We start from the raw sequence: 11,799 nt of genomic DNA, 5'->3' as shown, positions 1-11,799 counted from the left end.
CAGGTGTTTTTGATCCAGGTTGGACGAAGAAGAAGTGGGTTAAAAATAATAAAATAATAACTGTGCCCCTGTGATCATGCAACACTGCCCTCTGCTGGTCAGTTTGGGGCATGACTGGCAAACTCAAATGGAATTCATTCATACATTCATACAGTTATTACAATACTGGTTATTGTGCTCATGTGCCAATCCTGGCTGGCAATTGGGGCAGAGGCAGATTAATCTGGACTGGTCAGCTGTCAATCATAAAGAGACGCCAGACTGTTCGCCCTCTCTGCAGTACAAACAGAATCCATCCAACCCTGGGCCTCAGCAGCATTGCGCTGCCTTCAAGGGTGGCGGGGTGGCTTACATGTCACTTACATCAGACATTCTGTAACTATCATTACTTTGTGTAAGAACATGTTGCTAACAAACCCTGGATGTCAAATTCCAGGAGGAACAGAAAGTGAATTACAGAAAGTGGGTTATAAAATTTGTTAAAAAAGCAAAGAACAGATGACTGTGACACATTCAGGCACAGACACAGGTTATGAACACAGAATTGCTTGAGGGAGATAGTACAGAATAGCTGAGGAAAAAAATTAATTTCTTCAAGATACATGGTGGTTACACACATTACATTTTTGCCATTCATTCATTCTATACCCTCTGTCAAGGTGAGACCGGCGATGTCATCTGGCTTGGTCAGCTGTCAATCACAGGGCCATTTGGTAACTAGTGTCACATGACATAAAGTGATGTAACACAGATAGGATGATGTAACATACAGTTGAGTGTTACACACACAGACGATACAAACCTGACACCTGACTTTTCTTCTCACTGCAGCTCAGAAGACCCTTTGGCAGAACTTGTGTTTAGAATTAGCAATGGTTCAGTCCGGTGTCACGGGGAACGTCCTGGATCGGTTGGGACATTTCCTCTAAAAGTGGCCGACCAGTCGAGATTTGGCTCGCAAGGTTATCAGTCATTCAAAAAAAGTAAATACTTACCAAACAATGGTGTGACCAGGACGGACAGAGGTTGTAAAAGGAGAACAAGAGCACCTGAGAGAACCAGTTTCTCCGGGTTTGATGGTGGGAGGGGTTGGGGGGCGTGTCAAGTAATCTGTTACATATTTATTACACGCACAGAAAGTGTCTATAAAAGATGTTTTTCTTTATTGCTGAAAGAATACAACTTTTGTGGAACAGGCGCATGAGTGTTTCACAAGCGGGATACTTGTCCTGACACTTAAGGGTTCATTTACCGTGCTCACCATGCCAATGTCTGAGTCCTGAGTCCATTACCGGAGTGCAGACCGCCATCGGTTCAGCGCCCGGACTCAAGTCTCAACTTCACCTTTGAGGGGAAAAAAAAAATTATAATAAAATAACTAACTCTGGGACGTTAGCCTGTTTCCCATCTTTGGTGCTACCAGACTGTGTCCAAGGAGCGGAACTAATTCCTAATACTGTGGGTTCTTCTTTCAAAACAAAAAGTCACCGTAACTCATCTGAAGGGGCTTAAGGTTCACAAAAAAAATGTTTTCCCTCTATTTGACAAAAACAAGTCTAACGTTAATAAACCCCTGGAACGATCCTCAGCCCACCAAAGAAAAAAAAAAAAAAAAGAAGACTGATACACCTCAAAGCAGGAGGGGTCGGCCGCCCTGGGATCGTTGTAGAACAGCTCACCTAGGTCTCTAAACATGAAAATGTGATTAAACTAATCGAAGGGGCGGGGGGGCCGGAGGAAGGTAACACTTGCAGCTTTACGAGCAAAACTGTGTGACATCCCGAGTCGACGTCGGCCTTCATAACACGCCCAGAAGTACAAATTACTCACAACAGAAGATTGAGACATAATTCAAGAGAAGCCACGGGGATGCGGGGGAGTTAAAGGGGAGGGTTAATCAAAACTCCATTAACAGCTTTTGTCGCTCCAGATAAAAGTCCTGGCGGTCCAGAAGTTCCTCCGTCAGCTGTCCGTTAACAGCCCCTTCCTCTGTGGTTTCCCGCCTCACACTGGAGAGAACCAGCAGCCACATGAGTGTCTCTGCCGGCGTCAGTACTGGGAGACGCGAGGGTCGACGCCGGCCCACCGCGGGGATTCGGGGAGGCGAGGGGTCACCATCACATGACGTCCTCCTCGTCCTCGTCCTGAGAAGAGCCGGCCTGCTGGGTTGCACTGGCCGAGGCCGCCGCCATCTGGGCCTGCTGAGCTGCCTGCTGCATTTGAAGCCACTCCTGCTGGGCCAGTTCCGCCTGCTGCTGCCGAGCCTGCCAGAGAGACACGCTGGTTAGCGGCGCCGAGGAGGCAGGGGTTTCTAACCTTCCTGACCATGTCATTATGACACCAAACAAAGACGAATAAACCAGATATAACATTCTGTCTGACCTTGAAAATCAAGTTTAACTCATTGTTTAAGATATTTGGAAAATTGAAAAGTATAATGAAAGTAGTCGGATTCCGCAGGCGTGTTCTCGTAGCCGGAGCCGACTACAGTACCAAAGTCAGCCTGCTGTGGACGGTACCTGGATTTAAAGTTAGGCCCAGAAATATTTGGACAGTGACACCATCTTCATGATTTGGGCTCTGCATGCCACCACATTAGATTTGAAATTAAACAATCACAACAGAATTGAAGGTTTAATTCAAGGGGTTGAACAAAAATAATGATTAAATGTGCAGGAATTGTAGCTATTTTTATAAAAACGTTCCTCATTTCAGGGTCTCAAAAGTAATTGGACAAATAAACATAACCCTAAGTAAAATGTTAATTTTCAATATTTTGTTGAGAATCCTTTGCAGGCAATGACTACCTGAAGCCTGGTACCCATGGAAATCACCAAACGCTGGGTTTCCTCTTTTGTGATGCTTTGCCAGGCCTTTAATGCAGCGGTCTTCCGTTGTTGCTTGTTTGTGAGTTTTTTTGCCTAAAGTTTTGTCTTGAGCGAATGAAATGCATGCTCCATTGGGTTGAGATCCGGTGATTGACTTGGCCATTGCAGAATATTCCACTTCTTTGCTTTAAAAAACTCCTGGGTTGCTTTGGCAGTATGATTTGGATCACTGTCCATCTGTAATGTGAAGCGCCATCCAATCGACTTTGCTGCATTTGGCTGAATCTGAGCAGGAAGTATATCCCTATACACTCCAGAATTCATCTGGCTGCTTCTGTCTTTTGCCACATCATCAAGGAACACAAGTGACCCAGTGCCATTGGAAGCCATGTATGCCCATGCCATCATACTGCCTCCACCATGTTTTACAGATGTGGTGTGCTTTGGATCATGAGCTGTTCCAATTCTTCTTCCCATCATTCTGTTACAGGCTGATCTTTATCTCATCTGTCCAAAGAATGCTGTTCCAGAAATGGGCAAGCTTCTTCAGGTGCTTTTCGGCAAAGTCAATTCTGGCCTTTCTATTTTTGAGGCTGACTAATGCTTTGCACCTTTTGGTGAATCCTTTGAATTTATGCTCTTGAAGTCTTCTCTTTATGGTAGACTTAGATACTGATACTCCTACTTCCTGGAGAGTGTTGTTCACTTGAGTGGATGTTGTGAAGGGGTTTTTCTTTACCATGGAAAGGTTTCTGTGACCATCCACCACAGTTGTCTTCTGTGAACTACCAAGGGCTTTTTGTGTTCCCAGGCTCATCAGTGCACTCTTTTTTTTTTCTCAGAAGGTACCAAACTATTGATTTGGCCACTCATAACATTTCTGCGTTCTCTCTGTTGGACTTTTTTTTTCAGCCTCAAGATGGTCTGTTCCACCTCCATTGTGAGGACCTTTGACCGCATTTGTGTTCACAGCAACAGCTTCCAAATGCGAACGCCACACCTGGAATCAACTCCAGAGCTTTTAACTGCTAAACTGATGACAGGTTACCGAGGGAAGAGCCCATGCAGCCTTTTTTTTTGGGCAGCCTTCTGAGTCAGTCTAATTACTTTTGGGCCCTTGAAAAAGAAGCAGCCACATATTAAAGAGCTGTAATTCCTAAACCCTTGCTCCAATTTGGATGTGAATAGCCTCAAATTACAGCTGGGAGTCTGCACTTTAGGCCATATTGATGATATAATTGTATCCTGAATATGTCTTCGTAAAAGGCTATAATAACAAAACTTGTGTCACTTTCCAAAAATTTCTGGGCCTAATTGGACTTTAATTACACCTCACTGCATCATCAATTCATAATTAAAAGCATGTGAGGAGTGAAGGAGTTCATCGCGCAAGCACACACTTATCTGGGGCTAAAACTGCCTAGTATTTACTATAGTGTTAGAGTTATCTTGGGGATTTAATACTATCCTCAACTCACTTTGGAATAATAAAAAGTGGATACTTAAATACTGCAACACAAATAAACTGAGTATGAATTCAAACTTCTCAGACATTTTTAAAAAAGCCAATTATTGTTTTTAACAAAGAAATCTACTTCATTTCAAGTACATTTGCAGGATGATTTCAATGTTTCGCCAGGGGTCTGGGTTTTTGGATCATTTCCTAATCGCTTTTTCACAGTAGCTTGTTTTTCACATTTCATGTCCCAAAACTTTTCAAATTCACAGAATGATATACAATTTCTGTATGAACAGTGAAAATGTGTATTTAAGTTTGTTAGTAGTAAAGAAACCCCATGTTTAGTATCACAATTAAAGATCCGGTGAATGGTGATATTGCTATTTATACTCTTAACTCAACAGAATCCTGCTAATCTCAAAAAGCACTCATCAACTCATTGAACTTATTTTAGCAATGTTACTCCTCTGTAATGGCAAAATGCCGTCATCCATTTATTCTTCTGACTGAAAATATAGAAAACTAAGTTTCATTTGACCAAGCTGTAGTCCTCCCCATGTGAGAGCACGAATCTCACTACTATGAAAAGCCAAAAAATAGCTGAATGAACTTTATTCTCAGCTCTGCTGGGAGAAGGGGAGGGGGACCCCACTAGACAAAATAGTGAAGCTGCTTTCCAGCATCCCCATGGAAACATGCTTGCTGGTCAGCCTCTCCCTTCTGTGAGTGTGTGTGTTGATGTCACACCTTGGCAAACAGCTCCTGCTGCTGCCGGAGCAGCTCTTCCTCCGGAATGCCCAGGTTCTCCAGCCGGGAGCTGGCCTTCCTCCTCTTCAAGGCTACCGTCTTACACTCCTGCAGGACGTCCTTCACCTCCGTGATGTAGGAGGCAAAGCCCAGGCTCTCCAGGGCTGCAGATTTTGGAGGAGGGACAAACAAACCCCAAAACAAAATTAGAGGTGATGTTTACACTTCGGGGAGCACAAATAGACCTCCCACCCCAAACAAAACCCAGGTGGCATACCGTTGATGACATGTTCGGGGGAGATGGTCTTCTTGTCCGACTTGTTGCAGATCTCGTTGGCCTCCGATGAGATCAGGTGGATGAACTCGGTGCAGCAGTTGACCACCAACTCACGGGCGTCGTTAGCAACCCGCACGTTGGGCAGCGTCTCCTTGATCATCTTGTTGATGGCCGCCCGGGGGATGGTGAGGTCGTCGTCGTTCCCGGAGGAAGAGGCCATCGCGGCGGGGCTGGCGGCCGCGGAACCAGCTCGGTGTTGCCGGAACGGTGGTCGGCTAACGTTCAACGGGGCGAGGCAACGTCAACGCCTCCCCCCCCCTCCCCGCCCGAATCAACGGGAGACGACACTTGTCGTTCGAGTTAGCCGGGCTGTTAGCTTGCTAAATAAGGCTATGCTAACACAAAATCATATTCAAAATGAATTGAGTTATTTTCAGCTCGCCCTCGCTGTTACACAAAATCAAAACAAAGTAACAATAGAGTCCAAATAACGGTTTAACCGCCAATGCGTACGTTAATACTAACTGAAATAGGCAGGGCAGGGAAGCTAGCACCAAACTACCTGGTAGCTCTGTTCGGCAACACAGCCACAACCCAGACGACAAGCGGTAGCGGAGTGTGAGAGCATGGCTAAGCTAGGCTAACAATGAACTAGCCAAGCCAAATGAAAACTAAACAAGCAAGCGAACCGAAAAGGGGAGCGAAGTAAATCCACCGGGACCGACGGTAGCGTCTCCCGACAGGGAAAAAAAAATGTAAAAAAAAAAAAAAAAAAAACGGGCTCCAGGGAGCCACCTTCTCGAAGTTCGCTCAAAAATATTGTATTGTGGGCGAACCTTAGCTAGCCGTCGTCCGGATACAACGTCAAACAAACCGAAGCGGAAGTGGTGAATAACCGAGAGAGGTCTCCGTGTTTACCGCCACCTAGTGTTCACCTGCAAAGATGGCGGATGTGGAGGTGGAAGGCGGGGCTATCACTCATTTAGGCCGATGGCCGCCATATTGTGAGGCTCGTTGCCTGTATAAGGCTGCTTGCAGGAGGGTATTTTCCTGTTTAGAAACAATATTCCCTAGTCAAATTTGTTCCTTGAACAATTATTTCGCTTTCTCTGTTTTTGAAGAAACTTACAATCAATTTCCCCAAATCGCATGAAATAAAAATAGGTATGTGGATCAGGAATGAGTCAATGGAACACCACATGTTAGATGTTTAGGAGAGAGGGTCAGAGAAGACTGAGATGGTTTGGTCAGGTCATGTACAGAGGAAGGATAGTGAATATATTGGGAGACGGACGCTGGAATTGGAGCTGTCAGGCAGGAGATCTCAAGGAAGAGAAGATTTATAGACGTAGTGAGAGAGGATATAAGGGTAGCTGATGTGAGAGAGGAGGACCCAGGGGATCTCAGTCATCCAGGTCATGGTGAATTTTTGTCTTGTCTTGAGGGGTGAAACGTCTTCAAGTGAAGAAGTTCAAGTCCAGTTGTCAAGACAAGAAGATTTCACCAAGAATAAAAATAGGTCATTGCTACCAATTCACCAAGATCCTCACAAGGTGGCGCTGTCATTCAATTCAGAAGTTTCTGGTGTCACCTTTCCATTCTCCAGATATATTTTTCCTCTTTTTTCTCTTTTTACTGACCTATTATCTCCACGTTTCCACTATCTTTTTTCTAATGCATAAAATCTACAACATTAAAGGTCTCACGTATTCACAACTCTTGTGTTAAAAATAGAATTTGATTCATTTAAAGTGGTCAAACTTTATTAATCTTGTTATTTTTGAGACAGGTTGTACATTTTTCATAAAATACAGCATGAGGGCTACATAAGGACCAAAATCTGTACTGTAAATAGAAGAACATAAACCAAAATTTTACACAACAGTGAAACAGTGAAAAAACAGTGAAAAAAATACATTGGAGGTTGGACGGACTTAAGCCTGACTCAGCCGCTCTTCTCCTTTTCCTTCTCCTTCTCCTTCTCCTTCTCCTTCTCCTTCTCCAGGGTGAAGCTCTTCCTGCTCCTCCAGCGCAGCATCTTCAGGAAGCTGAGACTGACGTTGAAGACCTTGTCGTGCTCGAACACCATTTTGTAAAAGGTGTCAATGGGCAGGTCGCCGTTTGGGTCGGCATACTTCAGTGTCGTCATGGGGGTGTAGAGAGTGTTCGTCTGGTGACGGAAAGGGGGGTTCTCCATGGTGATGATCTTGTGGGTGTGCTGGAGGAAAGAAACACATGTCAACTGGAGATGAAGCAACAACATTTAAAAAATAAAATTTAAAAAAAAAATGTGATTGGCTCAAGGAGGGTGCATCGTGTACCTCCGCCACATCCTCTGCGGTTTGTCCCAGGGTCTCAAAGATCTGCTTGTAGTTCTTCAGGTAGATGTTCGTGAACATGTCGGCCGTGACTTTGTCGGCTTTGCTGAGGTCGGTCCGCAGGCCCTCGTCAAAGACCTTCCGCTCAAACTCCGTGATCACGGGGCCCGGTTCGATCAGACTGATGCTAAAGAGGGCGGAATGAAGGAAGCACCAGTAAGGCCCACGATGTGGAATTTATTTATGTGTCTACTGGTTTAAAGTTACAGGGAGAGTGCACATTCATGAACATTACCATAAATGCGCCAGGATTTGCCAATTGGCTAACTTTCAGTTGCACTTCCAGAGCAGGTTTAATGCATATGATATTAAAAATAACTGTAGAACAAAGATTAAACATACATGAAAAGTGCATGTATCAGACTATTCCAGGTATGACCTATGTTCACTGTAAAAAGCGAACTGGCTATTGGCAGAATTACCTACAAGTATTCCACCACCCTTCTTTTGACAGACTCAGTGTGCGTGCCAGGAGTTTATTTTTCTGTTGGGTAAAAGCAGGGAGGTGGGGAGGAGCCGTGCATGTAAGATCAAGTAAGCAAGGCAGACCTCTGTGAGTTTGATGAGATTATCTCAGCTAAATAAATTGTCTTGTGAGGCAGTGACACTGATAATAAGAAGTTTGGTATCTTGTCAAGTGTCCGAACAGTTTAGTGACTCAAGGATTCACAGTACAGAAACGTGCCTCCCTGTACAACAAAATTCTTATTTTCCTGTCCACAGGGAGTGATGGATAGTAGGATTTAAGCGTAGTATATTTACATATATGTAGTATAGGTTTTGAGCGTTGTACAGGATGTGTGTACAGGATGTTTGTGCTCAGTTGTAAGGCAGAATGACAGATGTGACATTACATAACATTAAAACAATGTCGCTGCTTTGATGGTCAGGCATTTCCTAATATGAGAACTTGTGTGAAATCCCCCCCAAAGGACCAAAGTAGTTAATTATGATTGGCAGAGTTTTTTTTGTACTTTTTTGAATTTTATCTTATTTTATCTTCAATTTTACCATATATTGCTGATACACTTATTTTTCCTCATTTTGCAAAGGCCTTTTTTTTTTTTTCGCAGCAGCAGAATTTTATTTTCTATACGAGTGATTTTCAAATTCTAAAGAAAAAAAAACTTGCTCAGTCAAAAGTATTGACTGAATAAAGGTTTGAAAAAAATCCGCACATCAAGAGTGCTCCAAAAATAAAGATAGCTAATTTAACATGAAAAATGTAAACGTAAAAAAATGTAAAACTGAAAATCAAGATAAATACTTTATTTTACAGAATTCAGAAAATATATTGTAGCGTGACGTTTTGAGCATACATACATACATACTCAGATGTGTCCCAAAAGACTGTTTTCAAACATATCATTTGGGATATATTGTCATATTTTTTTATTTTCGCTTGAAACGTCATGGCTAGAATAAAATTTCTGCACTCCATAAAATAGATTATCAATCTTTATTTTTCGATATTCTACATGTTTTTTTTTTATTTGATCGGGCCAATCGCAGCCGTTCAGGACCTTTAAGAAGCTCCGCCCACATTCCACATCCACCTACCGCTCAAAGACATGCAATTGTTACCGACGCTGGCAAGTCATGACTCGCCCCAAAGCAGGGTGTGTGTTTGTGTGTTCTTGTGTGTGTTTGTATCTTACTTGAGGTTAAACCTCAGTGCTTGCACCGCCAAGCTCTCACAGAAGCCCTCCACAGCGAACTTGGACGCCGCGTACACGTCGTTGAACAGAATTCCTGAAACAAGTGGTTTGAAAATAAATAAATATAAATGAGTCGTTATTCAGACGCAGGTTTCGTCTCCCGCGTGACCCCAACCCTGGCGGCCCTCACCCTGAATCCCCATGACGCTGCTGATGACCACGATATGACCTTTCTTCCTTCGCTTCATGTCGGGCAGCACCTCCTTCAGCAAGCGCACCAGCCCGAAGAAGTTGGTGTCCATGACCGTCTTCATCTCCTGGATGGACTGGCATTCGATCGGTCCGATCAGCCCCATCCCAGCATTGCTGACTACGAACAGGAGAAATGGAGGCCGTGGTTCCAAATACGTTCCCGCGTCAATGCAGTTGCATGTAGCACCTACATAGAAGCCTTAAGGAGTGGTTGGGACTCACTGAGAATGTCCACCCGGCGTTCTGGAAGGCTCTCCACGCAGGCCCGGATGGAGTTCTCGTCGCAGACGTCCAGCTGCTTGATCTCCAGCGTCCGGCCCAGGGTCCGACCGGCCGCCTCCACCAGAGCCGTGCCTCTGCTCAGGTCCCTCATGGTGGCGTAGACTGCCAGAACAACACGTCAGACTTCATCACCCACCAGGATACGACGGTCACACAAGATGTTTAAGTCTCCGCAGTTGTCACACACTTTACTATCACATTTCCCTATAATTCATGGTCGTCTGCTGTTACAGGGGCGAGAGGCAGGGGTTTAACCTGGATTCTTCAGCTGTCAGTCATACAGGGACAGCCAACCATTCACCCTCTCATTCACACCTATGGACAACTCCTCAATCAACTCTTCTTGGACTCCAGCGGTAAAACAGAGAACCTAAAAAGAACCTAAAGAGAACCCAGATAGAAGAACATGGATACTACATGCAGATGATATGAGCCAATCACAACTGATCTTGTGTAAGGGGTAGGGGTTTGGCTTGGATGCTTCAGCTGTCAATCATCCAGTGGTGGGCAAGGCCTTCTCTGCTGGCCTAAAAAACATCTGAATCACAAACTGATTTTATTTATATTTTGTCCATGAATACTTATTAAAATATTCCAAATGATCCGTTCGCTTCCTTTCATAGCTTTTTCCCTGGCGGTGCTGTTTCCAGACATGTGTTTTCATATTAAAGCATTTAACCAGTCACATTTCACCCATTATTTGTCGCCAGGCAGGGTCAAAGTCAAAGAAATCTGCCTGGAAACCTGCAGAATCAGATTCACAGGCCGCTCTGGCAAAAATAAACGTTGAACCAGATTTTTGAGTTGCGACACCAAGGCCTTCTTGAAGGATACAGTAACATTAGCATGTCACACACCTTTGGGATAGTCAGAGTGTACTAGCCAGAGCTAGCAGGCTGCATCTATAGCGTGCTTGTTGTTGGGAGTGTCAGCCACACTGGGTTTGTAAATTTAACTTGCCTAACCCAGGCAGCAACAAGACACCAGAGTATTGCCAGACACTTTAACGCAACGGCGCTGTCCAAAACTTTTGGGGAAACCGGAGTCCTTCTACAGCTGAGTGAGCAAGCGGGTAAAACGTGTGAAATGCACGGCCGACCACTGCAATCATCCAACTATTCATTCTATCGTACACACCAATGGACAGTTTCAATAGAGCCAAATAACTATTTTTTGGACTGCAGGAGGAGGAAGGAGAACCCAGGCAGGAGAATATGGAACAGGATTCGAATCTTCCTCACTGTGAGTTCTGACCACATCTAGGACCACATCTAGGACCACTGGATCTGTCAACTTCCATGTTGAACAGAGCGGAACCTAAACTTTTTTTCATTTCCTCAGATTAACTAAATCCGATATTAGACGGGATTAGATTTTGTTCCGGGCGTCATCGTGTGGAAAGCGTGGCTTTACAACCAGCCTCTGACGACAAAAGTAGTTCAGCTAATATCAAAAATAAGCCTGGAAAAAGACACAAAAGGTTGCACTTGAAACTAGATTTTACCTTGCAAGCATGCCCTTAAACACGTTGCCTGTTGTGATAATTAACATTAAACTATATTTTCCATATTTTGTTTGTTTTCAGCTTGTTGCGTCCATTCGACCATTCGACGCCTTGCGCGTGGGTCATGTTACCCCAGAAAGTGATTTGATTGAACTAGCCGCCTCCTCATTTGGATTTAACGAAATTTAAAAATCACTACTTTCCAGCTGTATGAAATATTTCAGTACCCACCCACCGCCACCACAATCCTGGTAGATAAAGCTGTGTTTTACCCATGAACCTCTTCTTCTCATCCTTAGCGATGCGAGCAGCAAGAGCGAGTCCGATCCCGGAGGAGCAGCCGGTGATGAGGACCACCTTCTGGTTCATGGTGTCGGACCAGTGTGTGTGTGTTTGTGCAGAAGACCGGTAACC

General features: G+C 44.3%; 2 protein-coding genes across 2 annotated transcripts; both read right to left on the bottom strand.

Annotated features, from left to right (window-relative positions):
• Nucleotides 1–1,142: 1,142 nt before the first annotated feature.
• dr1 (down-regulator of transcription 1) lies at nt 1,143–6,095 on the bottom strand. Its single transcript, XM_086145369.1, has 3 exons — nt 5,312–6,095; nt 5,035–5,198; nt 1,143–2,264 (listed from the first exon to the last, which is right to left on the bottom strand). The coding sequence occupies exons 1-3, from the start codon at nt 5,529–5,531 to the stop codon at nt 2,118–2,120; spliced, it is 531 nt and encodes a 176-aa protein (XP_086001495.1). The 5' UTR covers nt 5,532–6,095; the 3' UTR covers nt 1,143–2,117.
• Nucleotides 6,096–7,070: 975 nt separating this feature from the next.
• Nucleotides 7,071–11,793, bottom strand: LOC147237198 (retinol dehydrogenase 8). The gene is made up of 6 exons (XM_086145337.1): nt 11,658–11,793; nt 9,822–9,983; nt 9,538–9,717; nt 9,348–9,441; nt 7,633–7,816; nt 7,071–7,529 (listed from the first exon to the last, which is right to left on the bottom strand). The coding sequence occupies exons 1-6, from the start codon at nt 11,752–11,754 to the stop codon at nt 7,257–7,259; spliced, it is 990 nt and encodes a 329-aa protein (XP_086001463.1). The 5' UTR covers nt 11,755–11,793; the 3' UTR covers nt 7,071–7,256.
• Nucleotides 11,794–11,799: the final 6 nt, after the last annotated feature.

The sequence above is a fragment of the Fistularia commersonii genome, chromosome 1 (genome assembly GCF_037954325.1).
Source record: "Fistularia commersonii isolate RoL2024-O1a breed Wild chromosome 1, RoL_Fcom_v1.0, whole genome shotgun sequence".
Taxonomy (NCBI): domain Eukaryota; kingdom Metazoa; phylum Chordata; class Actinopteri; order Syngnathiformes; family Fistulariidae; genus Fistularia; species Fistularia commersonii.
This window is presented reverse-complemented; position numbering and strand designations above follow the sequence as displayed.

Bases quoted from the DNA above. Each gene is read 5' to 3' on its own strand.
- dr1 (XM_086145369.1), bottom strand. From the start codon at position 5,531: ATGGCCTCTTCCTCCGGGAACGACGACGACCTCACCATCCCCCGGGCG. The intron at 5,199-5,311 runs GTATGCCACCTG...CAAAATCTGCAG, and splicing joins CCCCGAACATGTCATCAACG to CCCTGGAGAGCCTGGGCTTT. The intron at 2,265-5,034 runs GTGTGACATCAA...TCTCTCTGGCAG, and splicing joins AGCAGGAGCTGTTTGCCAAG to GCTCGGCAGCAGCAGGCGGA.
- LOC147237198 (XM_086145337.1), bottom strand. From the start codon at position 11,754: ATGAACCAGAAGGTGGTCCTCATCACCGGCTGCTCCTCCGGGATCGGA. The intron at 9,984-11,657 runs GTAAAACACAGC...TTGTTCTGGCAG, and splicing joins TGAGAAGAAGAGGTTCATGG to TCTACGCCACCATGAGGGAC. The intron at 9,442-9,537 runs GTGAGGGCCGCC...CACTTGTTTCAG, and splicing joins CAGCGTCATGGGGATTCAGG to GAATTCTGTTCAACGACGTG.